The 19,106-nt window shown below is 41.1% G+C and overlaps 1 protein-coding gene across 2 annotated transcripts in view; it reads left to right on the top strand.

Annotated features, from left to right (window-relative positions):
- The window catches only part of LOC587762, a 36,647-nt gene extending 17,789 nt beyond the window's left edge, over positions 1 to 18,858 (top strand). For both annotated transcript variants that reach the window (XM_011682216.2, XM_787473.5), the window contains 11 exons: positions 1,546 to 4,532; positions 4,860 to 5,043; positions 7,033 to 7,182; positions 8,407 to 9,191; positions 9,731 to 9,809; positions 11,525 to 11,598; positions 12,654 to 12,820; positions 13,711 to 13,862; positions 14,555 to 14,656; positions 15,384 to 15,543; positions 16,617 to 18,858. In XM_011682216.2, coding sequence (XP_011680518.2) covers positions 1,587 to 4,532; positions 4,860 to 5,043; positions 7,033 to 7,182; positions 8,407 to 9,191; positions 9,731 to 9,809; positions 11,525 to 11,598; positions 12,654 to 12,820; positions 13,711 to 13,862; positions 14,555 to 14,656; positions 15,384 to 15,543; positions 16,617 to 16,896 — 5,079 coding nt within the window. In that variant the 5' untranslated portion in view covers positions 1,546 to 1,586 and the 3' untranslated portion in view covers positions 16,897 to 18,858. The remainder of the gene's footprint in view (positions 1 to 1,545; positions 4,533 to 4,859; positions 5,044 to 7,032; positions 7,183 to 8,406; positions 9,192 to 9,730; positions 9,810 to 11,524; positions 11,599 to 12,653; positions 12,821 to 13,710; positions 13,863 to 14,554; positions 14,657 to 15,383; positions 15,544 to 16,616) is intronic.
- The last annotated feature ends 248 nt before the right edge of the window (positions 18,859 to 19,106 follow it).

The raw sequence follows: 19,106 nt of genomic DNA on the forward strand, positions 1-19,106 counted from the left end.
TCGACCGTCAACTTACACTGCGTGGGAGAAGAATTCCATTCTCAGGCTCGAATCCAATCCATTGAAAAATACAAAAGGCGACTTGCAAGCTCGATTTCGCTCTGCTCCGATTTATCTTATTCAAACATTCCACCAACAACAAAATAATAAACTCTCCCCAAAACATCATATACGGATGTATTTAACTAAATGCATAGAAATCTACCCGGGACGAACATGTATTTCTTATTATTATGTTGTACCGCGCAATAAAGCAGAAAAGTAGGCCTCATGTAATTGACATGATAAGAGTAGTAGATAAGACTCTGAAGAAACAATGGCGTCATGCAAAATCACGTACGGATTCAAGATTAAAAATTGTATTAGCATACGTAATAGGCCTACAACAATTTTGAAATCCGTTGGCGTTTTGCAACCGTAGACATCATATGATATCGTGTGTTGAGAGCGAGAAGGGTGTGATATGCTAGTACAACAGAGGTATTGTGGTCTAGCGGATATGTATCCGGACTGTGAATCGTAAGGTACTGGGTTCGAATCCCTGCCAAAACACTATTGCCCTCTTGCAGTACATACATTTACCACACTACGTAGACCCAGGTGAGGTAAACGGGTACCTGACAGGAATTAATTTGGAATGCTAGCGGACCTTAATAGCAGGCATGCTAAAGCCGGGTAATATTCTGGAGCGCCAGCCTCCAGGAGTATCACATGTGATAGACCTGAGCTCTATACAAGAACACACAATATCATTATTGTTATCAAAATACAAACCTATACTACTCCGCCGCTCTTACTCGGACTGTATAATTACGATGAAGCTGAAGCTTCAGACAATACTTGAATACTTGAAATGTATAAACATTTGATAAATAGCGTCAAATTAAGCCTTGTGCCTGCGCATTTTTTTCTTTCTAGAAATTGCCGAAAGTCAATACATGGCTCATGGCAGTGTATATATAGATGCGCAACCAATAATGGGTTAGATATTGATTATGCTCTCCATACCATATTTCCACTTTTTCTTTCTTCCAAATCTGTTTGCTTCTGACCACCCGTGCATACCAAGATAAAATCACTGCAATACATTTGTTGTGGTTGTACAGGAATGGCATAACTTCGGCTAACACCATCATCTGTCATTTTGCAGGCAGCCATGGCGTGATGCAATCTATGAATGTGTTATTGACATCGTAAGAAGAGGAAGGAAAGAAATCTAAAAACATATGATTAGTTTGCCATGTTTGATGTATGAAGTGATAAGAATATATCATTGGCTTGATAGATTGATGGGATTGTGGAATTTAATGGATCAAATTGTAGTATTCATTCCAAAAGAATTAAGAGGCCGAAATTACCGAGCTAACATATATTCCGAACTTAGATTCTCTTCACAATGTTCACAATAATCAAACCATTTCTTTTTTTCTCTCTCTCTCTCTCTCTCTTTCTTTCAATATTTTAATATACCCTTCGTATTCACTAAATATTGCTTAGACCCGTCTTCTCTAATCTTAATGTTTTATTTTCCCTCTCTTTCCTCAGGTTTGTGTGCATGACTGACCAGACGTGAAGCCGACGTACACATGATACACCGCAACCAAACCAATGTTCCCATCACTCATCGGGTCGAACGAACCACAATGAACGGGTCATCGGACAAACTGCTCCATGAGCCACATAGACACCGTGTGGTTGACTCCAGGTCCGTCGGTTCCGACGAACCGTTGGACCTCAGCAGACCGCTGGATTTGTCTAAGAAGAGCAGTAAGCCTGTTCCACCTGCAGCACCACAGCATTTCGTGTCTAACGGAACACCTCGTCATTTCCAACCTGGGGTACAACCGATTAACATTCACAACAACATAAATGGAGTCAACGGAGCCAACGTGCCTCCACTGCGATCGACAAAGTATCCTCTACAGAGGGGTCTGGCCTATGTTCAACCTCGGAAAGGATCCCTCTCTAGAAATGGAGGAATCCTAGAGGTAGGGATACCTGATCCGCCAGCCAACAAGAGCTCGCCGCAGAAAGTCGTTGGCGCTGGCCAGCAACTCATGATGAACTATGCCGCCATGCAGCAACGTGTTCGTACAGAGGCAGGAAACATTGCAGCCTTGCAAGCTCAGGCTACAAACGCAGCACAGGAAGCCGTAAAGCAAGCTATGGCCCGACATGCTGCCGCTTCCGCGGCGGCCAAGGCTAAGAAGGAGATGCCTACAGCAGGGATGCCTCCTGGTGTTGTCATCCAGCGGTCTCATAACCCAATGTTTGACGCTCATAGGAAGAGACTGAACACAGGTCGCATGGCCTCTGTGAAACCTGTACAACGAAAATTGACCCCTTCTGATATTCGGGAACTTGCCATGGAGAGGCAACTCGCTCAGTTATCAGCAATGCATTCTGAGCAAGATCTTCTTCGCGCCTATCGTCAAATGATGTCATCGCCAAAAGCAAGTTCTGCTGTTTTTGCCAAACAAACCCACATTCGGCCACAGACTGACAAGTCATCAAAGACTTCAGCGACTCATAAACCATCATTGCAGAAACCATCTTTGCAGAAACCACTTCCAGGAGCAACGGACGAACGCACCGGGAGAGGTTATGAAGCCAAGCATACACACTATAGTCCTCAGCAGCAAAGGATCATTGACTCTCACATCGCTGCAAGTAAACAAAATGGGTTTGCAGCGCAGGTACGAGCAAGGGAGCAGGCGATGGTCAAGCAACAGCAAGAGTTGATCACGCGTCAACAACGTCAGCTTATAAAGGAAGTAAATAACAATCGTCGACTCCAGGAATTCGCGAAGAACGAACGTGATCGTAAAGCAATGGTGGCTGAGTTTAACAATAAACATTTAACCAGCCGAGGAAAGATGCTCGAAGAAGAAGCTTTGGCAAGGAAGCACGTCGGTCAGGCGGCCATTCCTGCCCTACCAAGTACAGACTATTTAGAGGCTATGGCTGCTTATAACGCGGCAAGGACCGGTCAAAATCAAAAACGTACCATCAGAAGTGTGTCGCACACGATGTCTCCGCCACCAACGCATGGTTTGTCGTCACCACAGTGTATCAAGAAACCTTCACCATCTGTTCCTCCTGAAGTTCGCAGTGCAGTCCATAGCAGTTCTCCACATGCAGAAGTCATCGCCGCATCAAAGGTGTACCCACCGATCAAACGCCCTTCTTCTAGCCCACATGAAGAAGTTGTTCCGAGGAAAATCAGATCAGCATCTTCTGATACCCGATCCAAGAATATGTTCGTCAACGCTATTGCTGAAGTCCAGCGCAATGTCGCTGCTCAACAGATGCTTTACAATACCTATAAAGGTATGACTAATAAGAAACTGTCCAGTGTACCTGTTAGGGAACGTCTCCTCATAGCCCGGATGTCAGATCGTGATCGCCATGATCTCATGGTTGCGCAGATGATGGAGGAACAGGCAATGAGATCACTAAAGTCTAATTCTAGGACAGGAAATAAGAGTGTGTTGAGCAATATCGCCTCATCACCAGAAGGCGAAATGATCCATGCTGCAAGAAAAGCTCATCTGAACAGGACCAAATCCTTTGACAAGCCTACTGCAAATCATAACGTTCCAAGTTCGTCGCAAAATAGATTGCCTAAGAGTGTTATTTCGCCAGGGCCAAGGGAAAACGAAGAATCAACCGCTGACTATTTAACTCAACCTAATCTCATTAAGCAACGTAGTGAAACAGCAGGACACCCTCCGATGAAACGAACCAGTCGCCTACCGTCCTACGACGATGCCATTGCTGCCCAGAGATCACTTCCATCGGGAGAAACGAACGAGAAAGTTACGCCTGATATGATGTCTTCTGTTGCTCGTCAGTTGGTCACGTCAAGTAAGGATTGGTTCAAGAGTTATTTTTCTCGAGAAATAGAACTTCAAGGAAATGACATCCCTCAGCAGGGTAAAGCAGAGAATCGCATAATGACTGGAGACGGCCATTCATTATCGAAAGACATATCCGCAGGTAAACAGGTGGCAACGTCGCCTGTAATAGAATCGGCAAGGCAACCAAAGACGGAACAGAAGACCCTGAAGGAATCATCAGAACATGATAAAGAAACGAATAGCTTACCAGTCAATGAAGTAAGGAAGTCGTCTCCTACACTTCCTCCGACTCCACCTATCTTGGATGCCCTCGGCTTAGGTGGGCGCATTCCACCTGGAGAGAATAGCCAGAAGGACCCGGTTGTAAAATCTGCCATTGATGTCAAGAGGTCCTTTGGGAAACCTTTCTCTGATTTCTACCTGACACAGTCATTGGGTCAATCGGAGGTGACGCCGATATCCCCAAAACCCAAGCCGACCCGCAAGGTGAAGACCTTGTCGCCTGAGAAACCAGTCGAGGACCTTGAGAAAAGTATAAAGGTGGCTGAAGAGCAGCAAAAGAACTCAGATGCAACGACTGAAGCCTCAAAGGGCAGTGAAGGAAGCCATGAGGTGAATGATCTGATGCAGGCTGATACAGCATCCCTCGGAAGCAAGGAACGTGCTTTACAGGTATGCAGTATTCAGCTCTGTATTTCTGTTATTAACTTTGATTGTCCATACATCATATTTTTACAGGGAAATGGAAATATTCAAATAGGATGTGCTCCCGTTTTGATATATATTTCACTTGCAGTCTTTTTAATAACCCTATAGTGGCAGGGGTAAGGTTCACATTTCTTGTAACCCATACTAAATCAGTGTCAGGGTTTCGGTAAACAAGTTCTGATTCTAATCTCCCCGAAGGCCATCTACCACTATAACAGGATCAACTAGATGACTACTTTGAATATTTTTTTTTATAATGAACCATTATGTTTGGGATATTTCTCTTTGCAGCGGGCCATTATACGATTCAACGTTCCGGAGAGACAAATCTCAGGAGGCGACCAAGCGACAGAGGAGATTCCAGTTCCAGTTGACACTAATAAACCTATCTCCCGTTTGAAACTGGTGCAGAGGCGGAGAAGACGAAAGCTGAGTAAGTTCAGAAAGCGTATACGTGGTCAGCGAACTCTAACAAGTGAGTGATATTCATTTTTACGGGTTTCTTTTCAAAGAATTATTGGTATGGGGTCCATTCAATTTTCCTTACAAAGGCAGCATCTCACCAAACTGTCAAGTCTGAGATCGCCGATGTTCTGTTGGAAGACATGCTACTTTTATGACGTATGTCAGTAGGATGTCTGCAATATTGAACCTCATGTATGACGGTTTTGTGAGACGCTGCCATGCTGGGGGTATGTGCAGGATTTTTTGTTTATGGTCCATACCATCCAAGACATATACATTCTTCAAATACCCTTAAGATACGTGGTATTCCTTCGACATGTTGCAACACTTTCGGTTTCTTTGTTGAAATAAAGCTTCCTTCAAAATACCTTAAAGACCCACCCACCCTTTTCACACATACACACACACACACACACACACACAACAATAACAAATATATAGTTGTATTCGACTTTCCTGGACTTCCTCTAAAGGAAATTAAACTCCCCCCCCCCCCCTTCAATCAGGTTTTACAATACGTTGTTCACGGGTTTCGTGCTCGAGTACATTCAGTACTTATTGGTATTTCATTAATTCCTTTTCAATGTGCCCTCAAATCATGTTGATTATTTCTTTCTTTCGTTCGTTCGTGTCTCCTTAGATCATGATTAATGTATATTGATCTTCGAAGTAGTTTCTACAACCGGCCCTGTCAGACACGTTACATAGGGGTGCGAGATAAGACTCTTGTAGCGTGCCCCCACTTTACACAATTATACAATAACAATTAACATTACATTTCATTAATATAATGAAGCGATTAATATTACACATCATTTTGGTGTAAAGCCTTTACTCTGAAGAAACCTATTTGGATATGACAAGGCTTTTTCTTAAAGGAAGCCATGTTCTTTAAGCGACACATTTACATCCTATATGGGAGTCTCAACTATCTATTGTTATCATTAGTCATTGTATCAGGAAGGATGTCCTTTGAGCTGATTTTTCACTCTCAAGTTTCTACTCGAGTATAAGCTCTTTTACGGCTGGATGAATGTATGAGGAAGAAGGAAAGGGGACACAACATGGCCAAATCTAACACATCGTGCGCCTCCTTACAATAATGCCACACTTTTGTTTCCTTTTCAAAATTGCATTAAATTGGGGATCACCCGTCCGTCTAACGATGCGTCAAGTCTTTCGTCTTCTTCGTGCATGGCTGATCGTCAACGAAACAGAGTTACGTCTTTTGTCAACTCTATTTGTTGCTACGGCAGGCAGCCAGTGAAAACGAATTCGTTTAATCAAATTATGGAAATGCAAGCATTACTTTAAACAAACAGAACTTTGTTATTCTTCGCTCACTTTTCCTGATTGAGGTGTCATAATATTAAAGGGCAGAAAACGAACTTTCTAGAAATGTGATTTTCTCTTTGAAATTCAGATACCGCCCGCCAATTGACTTTTTGGTTTCCTCTCTTCAAATTTGTTTTTAATCACTCATGCGTGAAATATGCATCATATGAAATACTTCAACTAAAAGAGGAGGTTCTAAGCTTTGAAAATGTGTGTCATTTATTAATTATAATTGTGATTAAATTATGATAGACATCGATAATTCTCGGTTTCGTTTTTTCTGGGACGCATTGTATATGTACATGTACATTACTCGAACTTTGCATTGTAAAGGAACACAACTATTCGCTTCATTAGAAAATCAATTTTTTTTTTTCACTGACATAACTGCGTGGGAATTCTCGGCGAGTGTTCTGATGTTTGTACAATGTCATTGTCTTCTTTCAAAGATATCTTTTCTTCGTCAAAGAATGGTTTGCGCCATAAATACCCGCAAGAAAATCCACAACAGAAATCAGTAAAATGTGCCCAAACAACAAGACACTAAACACTCCTTGACGCAAGTGACCCCCCCCCCCCCCCCCCACCAAAAAAAAAAAAAAAGTACATGAATTGCTTATCTTTTAGATTAATTTTGAACGGATTGATTTCTTGTATTTTTCAGATGTTCCTGTTCCTCAAACAGGGAGGAAGCGAGGGCGCCCACGGCGATCGTCCTTGCCACCAACGGCAGACATGGCGGCTCTGATGAGAACAAAATTCCAGGATTTCATTCCACAAGTCTTAGAAAGACGAACGAGGAATTCTGGATCAGGTAAACAAAAACAAAAATCATCACCATTTGAATTTACGAAAGGGCTTGTTGATTTTGATTTGCTATTCTTTTAAGAAATTAGTAAAGCTTTACAAGCTTGCTTTCATGTAGGTCCCATCATATTTCTCTTGCTTAAATCAGTACTCCATATTGACCACTTATCTTTGTTATTTATTATGTATTATTGAAAAAAACAATTAGTACTTTATTTGAAATGTACATGTAACATGACTGAGAAATATGAAAATAAATGAAATGAAAGTTCTACTGTTCTAAATCTTCAAAATTGTAGGTAGTTAAAGATGGTTCAACTCGGTAGCCAAATAAACAATGACCGAAGGAAAAACACCAATACTCGCAAACACAAAGATTTTAACTTTGTTCGCCTTCCTCATTTTCCATATTGTTTTACCTTTCTTTGTCTTATTCTTCTCCCTCTCCCTCTTCCTCTTTTCTTCTCTTTTCTTCTCTTTCTTTCTCTCTCTCTCTCTCTCTCTCTCTCTTTCTCCTTTTTCTTCCTTTGCCCTTCACTTTCTACTTTTTCTTTTTCTCTTTCTACTTTTTCTATTTCTTCTTCTTCATTATGTAAGTACTTCCCCTCGTAGCTTACATTCCCTATTATTCAATAAGGGCGTTCACACCTAAAGAAAACAAAGTGAGATTTAAAAATCGATTTTCGCATCGCGATCCAAAAAGTTTTTATTTTGCGTGTGTGGACAGAATATTTTCACTAATCTTCGCGATCCAATTCGCATTCCCTATTATTCAATAAGGGCGTTCACACCTAAAGAAAATAAAGTGAGATTTAAAAATCGATTTTCGCATCGCGATCCAAAAAAGTTTTTATTTTGGGTGTGTGGACAGAATATTTTCACTAATCTTCGCGATCCAATTCGCATTAATTCTTGCGATTTTTCAGAATAATCGCGATAGTTTGCCGGGCGCGGTGTGTGAAAATGATATTGAAAATCAAAATTTTTCTCGTCGAGCGAGTATTCTCCCTGTGTGTTAATGGCCGCCCAAAAAAAAAATCAATCTTTGCATCGCGATCCATTTCGCACTAAATTGACATCTGTGAACGGTCTGGAAAAAAAATCGATCTTTGCATCGCGATCCAAATCGCACTAATTTGCCTAGTATCATTTAGGTTGATAGTGCGGATTTTCTATTGTTGAGTCTATTACAATATTACGACATTTCTCCTCTCACTTCATGTCCATGCAGGTCGTGTAAGGAACTATCGTTCGATGTACGATGCCCGGAATATTCGCTACGAACTGGAGATCGAGAAGGAGCGTGCCAAGGTGATGGAGAGACGACGTAGACTTCGAGAGTTCAACAGCGCGGAGAATGCCAGTGCGACAGAAACGGATGATACGGCCCATGACGAAGACTGCGCACCCCAGTTGAATAGACCTCAGGGCGAAGACTACGCACCCCAGGTGAATAGACCCCATGACGAAGACTACGCACCGCAGGTGAATAGACCCCAGGGTGAAGACTACGTACCCCTGGTGAAGCGAACCCATGACGAAGACCACGTGCCACAGGTGAAGAGACCCCAGGGAGAAGACTACGCACCCCAGGTGAAGAGAAAGCGTGGTCGCCCGCGAACGAAGCCGAGAGACGAAAACAGTTCGAAGACACCAAAGCAAAGCACCGAACCAGGGGAAGACGCAACACCTGAAGCGAGCCCTGAGAAGGAATCAGTGGAAAGCCCTTCGAAACCATTACGAGTCGTTCTAGACCAGAACACACCTAATCACATCAAGATCAAGTTTGTAAATCTGCATAGTATGAGCACCAACGAGGATCATAAAGAGGTGGAGGAGGGAGCACCACCCCAGCCGCGTCGGCGGGGCCGGGGAAGACCGCGCAAATCCGTTGGGAAGTGTAAGAGCAAGACCAAAAATCTAGGCCCACCCAAGTCACCGGAACCACCCAAACTTGAGATCATGTCACCGTGCGAAGACAAAGAAAATGAAAGCGACTACGAGGACTTTGTACAGGTGAATTTTTGATTGGAGCATGCCTATAATGCAAACTGGAGTGTCCCTAGCCGTTCTTTTTTTAAGACTTTAGAGGACTGGTGCTATAGGGCATATGGTTGGAAAAAACAAAAAGCCCTTTAATTTTAAAATTTGCCGACACGTGTTAATTCGTGATTTTCTAAATGATATAAATTTTGTACACAGGAAACTTTTTGGGGAAGTCATGCATCCCCACTCCCCCCCCCCCCCCCCTCCATCTAGTGATCCTCTTGAAATTATCACTTTTAAGAACAAAAAGCAAAACGTTGACTACAATAAGTGCATGTTCGTACCATTCCCCGGTACAATGTAATAAACACGATCAATTACATGTCCTTGGAAACACTATGTACCGGCATGAACATAACAATGCCAATATGGTTTAGTTTCTATTATGCTTATAAGCATATTGACCCCGAACTTTTTAATCTACTCGGTTCCTCATACATAGCCGTCATATTTATCAATAATATCGTATTTCACTTCTTGTGGTTGTTTCGTCTTCTTGTTGTTGTTAGGATCCCGACTATGATGTGATCAACCCGGAACTGACGTTGCCAGAGTACGCCCGGGTTATCAGGCCAGACCCTCCACAAGGTATTTATATACAAAAATAAATCGGGGGATGGAATGGTTTCAGCCGAAACGGCCGCCCGTCAATTCCTCTCGCTCTCACGCACGCTCGTCCCCTATCTCTCCTGCTTTCCTCTACCCCCCCCCCCCTCTACATCCATCCCCTTGAACAAAAGGAGCAAAGACAAACAACCAAGTCGGTATCCCCCCCCCCCCCTCTCTCTCTCTCTCTCTCTCTTTTAAATTACACCCCGTACCCCCATTGTTCTACTACTCCCACATGGACGAGTCTGGGAAACTCGCCGGCTCTCCCAGGCTCCCGCAGAGGGGCGTGGCTTCCTCAAAGCATGCACCATGGGTACCGTAACGCTCCCCTCCCCTTTCTTACAATCTTGGACCCGCCCCTGGTGATAACCGAGGTCTTGGATTATAGCATGCATTGATGACTATGGCCTCTGAAATTGACAAACCCTAATAGATTCTTATGTTGGGAAAGGGCTGGCAAATCACAATCATATATAAATATAATATGCTATACATTATAGAACGCTAACATTTCATATGAATTAGGGAAGTAACTGCCCCATTTACCCCCTGAACTGAAACGGGGATGCTGGCAATGGATATATTTTGTGTAATGAAAACTTGATTCATGTAAACGCCAGTATCCGTAAGGAAGTACACATTGTATGTTAGTAATTTGGCACATCCCTACTATTTTTTCCTCTCAGTACCCGCAAACAAGGATATTTTTTCATTCAAAATATGTTAAGACAGGATATGGAAAGATTGATCTTCAAAGGTCGATATAAATTACGGAAGTGGTAAACAACGTATGTTGTTCCGTGTCAAGAAAGTTTTTATGTCGCAGTTAATGTAAAAGAAAGACATTAATTTTCCAAAATACATTAATCTTCATCATGATCGGTGTCAAAAAATTTATTCGCAACTTATGCTACGGTCACAAAGGTTCGTACGAACGATAATTTCGTACGAATCTTCCTCTTTTTCCATTGTCTTCCCGAATTTCCATTGTCTGAAAATCGTTCGTACGGCGTTCGTAGCAGTTCGTAATGGCATTTGTGACCGAGGCTTTAGGGGGAAACAATCCTGGTCCAAACTCATTAATCTCGAACAGCGATGCACCCTCACACACGTAACGACACATAACTATTTTATATACCAAAATAGTTTAGCAATTGATCATTCGATCGATTGATAATAAATATGTATATATATATAGTATAGTACTTATTTGTAGAATGGCAATCTATCACTAAATCATCTTTGTGTTTAAGTGGAGAATGCAATGCGAATTGATTTATCCACAGTGTAAGATGACAACAAAATGTAAAAATCCTAAACAAAATCATTATCAGACTTTTCGTAATACTGATGCTTATACGCTAAACAAAATGACCTTTACTAACCTTTACAAATTTGTAGAGGTATATATATATATATATATATATATATATATATATATAGTTTGTTTGTTGAATGGGCCTTTAGCAAACGAATATGTTTATTTGTTTTGTCTTGTTTTTCTCCTTGAAGATGACATTTTGTTATAAAACATAAGTTAAAATCATTGCCAAGAAAAATGATACTTCAGTATCCTCTGTTTGCATAAGGAAGGACAAAAGTTAATAAGGTTATAACAGATTACTTTCGTAAGTGAAACTATATCTAGCGGAGAGGTTAATATTCCACTGACTTTTATTTTCTTTTTTTGGCAGAGATGAAGCGGTTTCCTCTCAACAAGAAACTGGGTGAAACATATTTACATAGAGCAGCATCCCAAGGAAATATGGTAAGTAGACGGACATATTCATTAATGCTTGGAGCGCCTATACCCCCCTGCCCCGCCCCCAATCATCCAGCCCGACGGATATTGCCATTACTGATCCGAGCCCCCCCCCCCCCCCCCCCCTTTACGAAGATGAACCAAGCGCTCCTTCCCCTTGAGATAAACGTATTAATAGAAGAAGAATCGGGAAATTTGAATCGGGAATAATTTCTCTCTCTCCCTTTCTTATCCGCTCCCACTCCAATAATAAATGAGGATATAAGCGGCGGAATTTTCGAAATCATGTTTCCAGGAAAACAATTACCGCCTACCTCCCCCCCCCCCCCCCTTCAACCACTTCCACACGGACTTTCTGGTGTTTCTATATGTGTCCATGACATGTCATTTTAAATCTTTGATATATGATCAGTTTCATAAGATATTTATTTCCTCACTCAATGAAAGGTCATAAGTATTAAGTTCTCAAAAGTTCAACAGTTTGTTTTATCCATAACGAAAGTAGAACATTAATTACCAATAATTACCGATTATTACCGATAATTACCGATAATTACACAAAATTAATTTCTAGAATTCATTCATAATGACAAACTGAAGTGGTTTCCCATAAACATTACGTAGGCATTGAACACAAAAGTGACCGATATTCTACGAAGATTTAAACCCGACGCTAGGTTTCGGCTTTTGTCCGAAATCGGGATAAAGAGAGGATTTTTTTAAATTCTAACACACCGACGATTTACTCTGTTAAATGAGTTCTAAGACCACGGATCGGGTTAACTTAATTAGAAGTACAGATTATTGTCTTTTTCTTTCGAAACGTACATTTACGTACGCATAATTTCCCCATGTCACGCCTTGTGCGTGCATACTACGGAAGCTGTCTTTTTTGTTGTTCAAGAGGAAGTATAATACTCAAAATATTTGAAATATTAACAGAGTGGTCTCGACTGAATGTGAAACATTTCATGAAAAAAAATATTTAGGTTCTTTTGTTTTATTGTTTATTTTTGTTGCTGTTTTTTTACCAACAATTTCTAATGTTCAATCTTCCGCAGGAGATCATTTCGTATTGCATCGACTACCGAGTCATTGACGTAAACGCCCGCGATAACGCGGGTTATACGGCTCTGCATGATAGCTGTGTCGAAGGCCACATCGACATCGCTCGGCATCTTCTCAGCCATGGCGCCGACGTCAATGCCAGCGCGGCAGATGGTACAAGGTGAATTAGTAAAAAATAATTTTGAATTCTACTGTTATCGAATTGACCTCTTGGAGGGCATAGACATGTTGAAAAGCTATAGTCATGTAAACAACATAGAGGTGTAGTGGTCGAGTGGATACGTCATCGGACTGTCGATCACAAGGTCCGCGGTTCAAGTCCCGCCGCGGCACTAATGTCTTTGGCAAGATATTGATCTACACTTGCCATACTTAATCCAGGCGATGTAAATAGGTACCTGGCAGGAATCAATTCATTAAAATGCTAGAGCGCCTTGCTAAAGCCAGTGTACTAATCTCAGAATAGTTTACTAGATCGATGGCGCATAATAAATGTTGTAGTATTATTGTGTTAAGGAAGAAATTGAATTTATCATGAAGCATTTACATGATGGATGACATTTTTTTGCGAAAGGGTAGTTATCAAAATTGTTGCTCTAATCGATCACGTTATATTTTGATAGAAATGTAACAAAGGATCCTAAATACTCGTAGATCTTGTTTTTAACGCCAGTAACACTTTCAAGCCGACACAACACCGACCATTAACTGTCAAATTATTTTCTATTTGAGGTAATGTGATCGGTCTGTTGTCGAGTTTAGTGTCTGTTTTCCTTGTGTTTCGTTGGTATGACTGGTGTATTAACCTGCATCGAGATACCCCACTCTATACATTTTAGAATAGTCACTCCCAATATTTAGTACTGCAGAAAGTGCAGTGTTCCGTGATTATCTCTTGTTTCGCTTTCAGAAAAGAATGTCCAAAAAAAGATGTGTTATCCGGAGATGTTGTTTTTGTCGCTTCAGTCAGAGTTGTTGATGTTATTCCTTGTAAGTATGTTTTGATTATAATCTATCATGAGATTTTGGTCATATTAATTTCCATTGCAGACCCATCCATGATGCAGTTGATAACGATCGGGTACAGCTAGTCAGACTCCTGCTTGCATATGGCGCTGATCCTTTTCTGGCTACAAACACAGGACGTAGGGTCACCAAGTTAGCTCTGACGAAGAGCAGCGAAATGAAAACCCTGCTGTTTGGTAAGTTTTCCCCCAAGTCACATCAATAGCCCGACTCCAGAAAGAAATTCACGATTACCCCCGAAAGGCCGAAATCGGCCGGTGGTCGGTGGCGTGGACTCGATGAACGGTTGTTCCTAGTAACCCAGTTAAAACGGCGAGATCGAAATTACTTTACATTATTATGAATGGCCGAAACTGTGTCGATTCTTAGTCTGTTAAGAGTTGGTTTAGCGATGTGCCCGGTGTATGTTTAAGAAGCCTTTACCGAAATGTTCGTTTGCGTAACTCACTACAAAATAATTATGTAGGCTTACCTATCCGTTTTTAATATTGCATTTCGGTAGGGTGATTTGCGGTGAGCGATGATTACATGAGGAATTAAAATTTGAAAGGATAGCGGTCGCACAAACACACACGGGCACATAAACGCACAAGCATAATATGAAAAGCATGGAGAATATGGTCCCCGTTATACATAACTTCGATTGGTCCAGGCTGATCGTAAGTCAATCAATCGCAAACTTACAACCCCTAACTCTCTATTACAGAGTTATTACCCATTGAATCAATCGCAACTATTTCTGTCCTTTCAACGCATCTTCGCGATCGTTGGCACCATAATTCTGGCGACGGATCGACGCTGCTTTTTCATGCACATCATCAATATTTGATTATGATTAAGATTAATAACTTTTCATTTACATTTACAGGGTATTTGCAAGACGTCAATGGTGACAGGTCGAAATTTGAAGATGCCCCTCTACACGCTCTTGATTACCAATGGAGCTTCAATGGATCGTGCAGTGCATTTGGTAAGGCCAAAAACAACATTTCGTCCTTGTTTTCACGAAGTGACGGTAGTGAGGAAAATCGTAACGCAAAGTGAATGCAATTTTTTTTCACTACCGTCACTTCGTGAAAACAGCGACGATTTGTTACATGGATTAAAGAGTTGATTTTACTGCGTTGCTCATTGCACACGTTGCGACATTGACTGACTTAGAACTGCGCCATCGGCTGGAGCGGCCTTTGAGGTGGCATAATAGAGTGACATCGCACATGTCAGATCGTGCGTGCGCGCTGCATCTAAAAAGTCATAAAAACAGCGAGACCTGACTTCACGCACGGGGGTTTTCAGTTGATTTATACAAAAGTGCTATCCACCAAAAATAAGGTAATATCATAATTTGCAAGGCAAGATATCATACAATCAGTTGGTACCACTTTTTACTTACCCTTATGGGTAAGTTGATAATTTTCGGAACGGACGCAAAAGATATTTTCACAATTTCGTACCTAATTCCATAGAAAATTTCATATCTGGGTAGTTGTATGTTCCTCTTTCCATTGGTGATATCAGGTTTTCGAAATCTTACTGATTTGGGGGGATAGCGAACTTAGGTCACGCACGAAATTTGGTCACACCACCATACGTGCATTTTGCTTTTTTTTATTAATGTAAAGCGCTTAGAAACGTAGTAAGAGCTACACATTAAAGTCACGATTGTTAAATGATGATTATATTTCTTGCTCATCTAGATACGAATACCAGTTCCGAGACCTACACCTTCGCTGATGTCCCCGGTCCCGATGAGAACAAGAAGATCGAGAGTGGTGAAGAAGACGAAGGAGTCTTCTTCGAGATCAGTGATAAACCCATTCTACCATCCTACAATATTCGCATGGAGAATGATGATAAGTAAGTTTGATCCTATTTAAAACTGCCTGGGGTGGTGTTCTGAGAACGATGTTATATATTATGTTAGTAAAACGATGTTAAACTTCACAACAAGTCATAACTAGGCAAAGTCATATGTTAAAGGGAGTGTAGCATGGCAATACTGGTTAACGCCATCTACCACTTCTTTTGGACAACTGCACGTAAACGGATGGACTTGATTAACGGTCAGCGCGTTAGCGTTTGCGAAACAGACCGAAGTTCTCCTCACCCCCCGGTTTCGCGTATGTTGCACGCATGTGGATACTGAGGTCGCGTCGTCGTCCGTAGTCGTATTGTACCCTATTGGCCCCTTTAATGTTTGTGCAAACCTGGCTGATACCTGCCCAAGCACCAGCTGTTACTTCCGCGGAATTTGTTGCCTCCAGTTATTCTGGGCTCAGTCAGCCGGAGGGGTGGATTACACCTTCCCACTTTCCCCTGAGTTCGACCAATGAGTAAACAAATAATCTGAAACTTGGCACAGTGATAGAACATCCTAAAATGAAGAGGCCTACGATTATTGTCCATGTTTTTCAATTATCACTAATTTATGAACAATCCATTTATTCACGCATTGACACTTCGACAATATGCAGAATATTGGGACATATCCTTTTCCACTGCGCGCAATTCTGACGCTATACACGGTATCTGTTGGGTGAGAGTAGGCCCTACCTAACTTTGGTATCAAAATATGCGTTAGGTGCTGAGCTATATAATCATCAAAGCTCATGTCGCAAAGAGAAATGAAAATAATTACCCTCAAACAAATCTCAGTGCATGTGGGGATTTTAAGTAGGAATTATCAGTTTCTTTTGTCAAAAAAGATCATCGTTTTTAGGAATCTCTAGAACTGTTGATCTTGTTTAAGGGAATGATCCGAATCCTTGCAATAAATATTGTAATGCGATTAGATATAAGCTTACATGCTTCTCTCACTTGAAGTTGAAAACTCAAAAGTTGAATCCAACGGCCCAGTGATAGGTTTCGGATTTGCCAGGAGGTCGATGTATTTCAATATCTAATTCTGCAATCTCTTATTTTGTTGACAGATTCCGAAACTGGCTCCTGCTTTCTGACGTCACAGAACGACTGTCCCTAACAAAAGAAGAACTTCTGGACTCCAATCCCGATCTCGAGCCTGTCTCACTTCCAGCGTGTCAGTTTCACCAGGCTGCTCAAGAATCCCAAGTCACGAACTCGACCCAGGTGGGGCGTGGAGAGGATGACGTCAATGTTAACCCGGAAGTGAAAGGTGAAGAGGTGAAGTTACTCGAGCTGAATGATAACCTCAGGAGCGTTCTGGGTAGCGAAGTGAAGTACGTCAGGTGATAGAGACAGAACCTCATTTAGCGTCCTACAAGAGGCTTGTCAAAGGAGAACGGTGTTAAAGAGGATGCACATTCATGACATGAAAGACATGTTTGTACAACCATAGCAACATGCCAGGAAGGCAAACAATAAACAGAACCCGACTCGGCATCCTAAAAGAGACTTTGTCCGAGGGGGGATTTGCAAAATGAAAACGCATGAAGTGAAATAACTTCAATTGAAGCGACATGCCAGGGAGACACAGCATTGTTCTGACGCAATGAATGTTTGTAAAATTTGAGCTACCTGTAATCGCTCTGATTGGTTCCATATGCCCTTTTATGGAACTGGAAAGTAAATTAATGTACATTGCCAAACTACTCATATACGGAAGCGAGATCGGTGCTAATTATTTGAATTATTCATGTGCGGTAGCCTGTTGCTAATACTCGTTTATGTCTTTTAAACGGTCATACCGTACGATTTAATCTTGATACCTGCTGTTAGACCATGTAAATAGTCATGTATGGTGAATTTATTGGCGTAGCCGTTAGGCAATAACGAGACAGAGACTACAAATGACTACAAAACCTGCCCTGATAATGTGTTATACATTGTGATATCAGTCATGGGAGAATCGTTTTTCTTTCAAAAGTAGAAACAAACTCACATCACACCGAGACCAGATTGAGTATTTCATTCAACCCTATTGTTCTCGGTATATTGTAAGATGTGAATTTCATTTCGTCATTATAATGTATACCGCGTTTGCACTCTTTCATTCCCCGAAGAAGTTCGTCTTTCATGTAAGGCAAGATTGTTGCTTCCTAAACGTATCTTAGCTGCCTGTGTAAATAGTATGGTGTCCGATGAGAACAAATAACTGGATTTTTTTTCTTCTTCTGTCTTTCTCTAAAGACAAAAATGTAAATGGCACGGCAGTCGTTTCTCCTTTTCATTTGTATTTCATTAGACCATACGATGTTTAGACGTGTTATATGTACATGTACATGTATTGTTATATATTTTCGAAAAAAAAGTACTTTTATTAGCTCAGTTTGGGGTTCACAGTTTGTTCTTTTACAAATGCAATAAGTCAGGTTTTAATATGATTATATTGTACAACTCTGTCATGACCACTTGAAATGTATTTGTACTACATAAATCTAAGGTTGTTATATACTGTACATACATTGATTGACTTTGCATGTGCATATAACGTGACTTACGTGATAAGTACTGTATAAAACAATTACTAGTTTCAACTTTGCGTAAAAGTTAACTGTTTGCCAACATGTTTTCCTTGTTTGTTCGTTCGTTTATATTACAGAGCAATATTAGTTTGTCTTTGATGTATTTTTCCTTGTAGGAAACCATTGAGTTCGTTCTACATAGGATGTTTAGTTTTGATAACCGAGTATTCACCAATGAGGTGAAATCTATATTACATTTGAAAGAATGCAACGTTCCGTATCTTTCATTCTGTTATTTTTGTTCCTTGTAAAAACATTTATAGTTTGTTAGTTTATATGCTTATTTCCACATTGGAACGTTTTTAAAGTTATATTATTTTGTAGATGATAATACATTGTTCTGACAATGACGTATCCAAAACGGCTAAAAAGGGGAAAGCGTACCCTTCCACCCCTCCCCCACCCCTCCCCCCCCCCCTTCATCTTCCTCCTCCCAGACGGGATGCGGAATGTATCTGGGCAGCCCCTTAGAGATGGAATTTGTTTAAACCCATTGCAAGTGCATATGGGAGGGGGTGTACCCGCCGTCTTCCAATCACCTGGATACGCCATAATATTAAATATGTTGACACGTTGTTGTTATTTTTGTTTTCTAGTTGACACATCGTTGTTGTTTTTGTTTTCTAGTCGGATGTAAATAATCTTAATGGTCGTAGTTGTTAAGTCTTATTTATTTGCGTCTTCCTTATACAATCCGTTTATGTCAATAAATGGTTGACTGTTTCCAATACCTACTTTGTGTCAGTATGTGAGCGTTTTATTAGCGTCAAAGTGGCCATACTTCTGATTCCGAGTGAGTTATGTGTGTAATAACGGTTATCAATTATGTATGAAATCGATTCCTGGTAATACTAGGGTAATACAAATTGCAGGTACCAGATGTGGCTGCTGCCCTGGATAAATTAGTCTAATTTATCACTATACACTAATCCCCACTCAAGAAGTGCATAACATTCATTTACATCAATTGCGAGAGAG

The sequence above is a fragment of the Strongylocentrotus purpuratus genome, unplaced genomic scaffold, assembly GCF_000002235.5.
Source record: "Strongylocentrotus purpuratus isolate Spur 01 unplaced genomic scaffold, Spur_5.0 spur5_scaffold_12, whole genome shotgun sequence".
NCBI classification, from domain to species: Eukaryota; Metazoa; Echinodermata; class Echinoidea; order Camarodonta; family Strongylocentrotidae; genus Strongylocentrotus; species Strongylocentrotus purpuratus.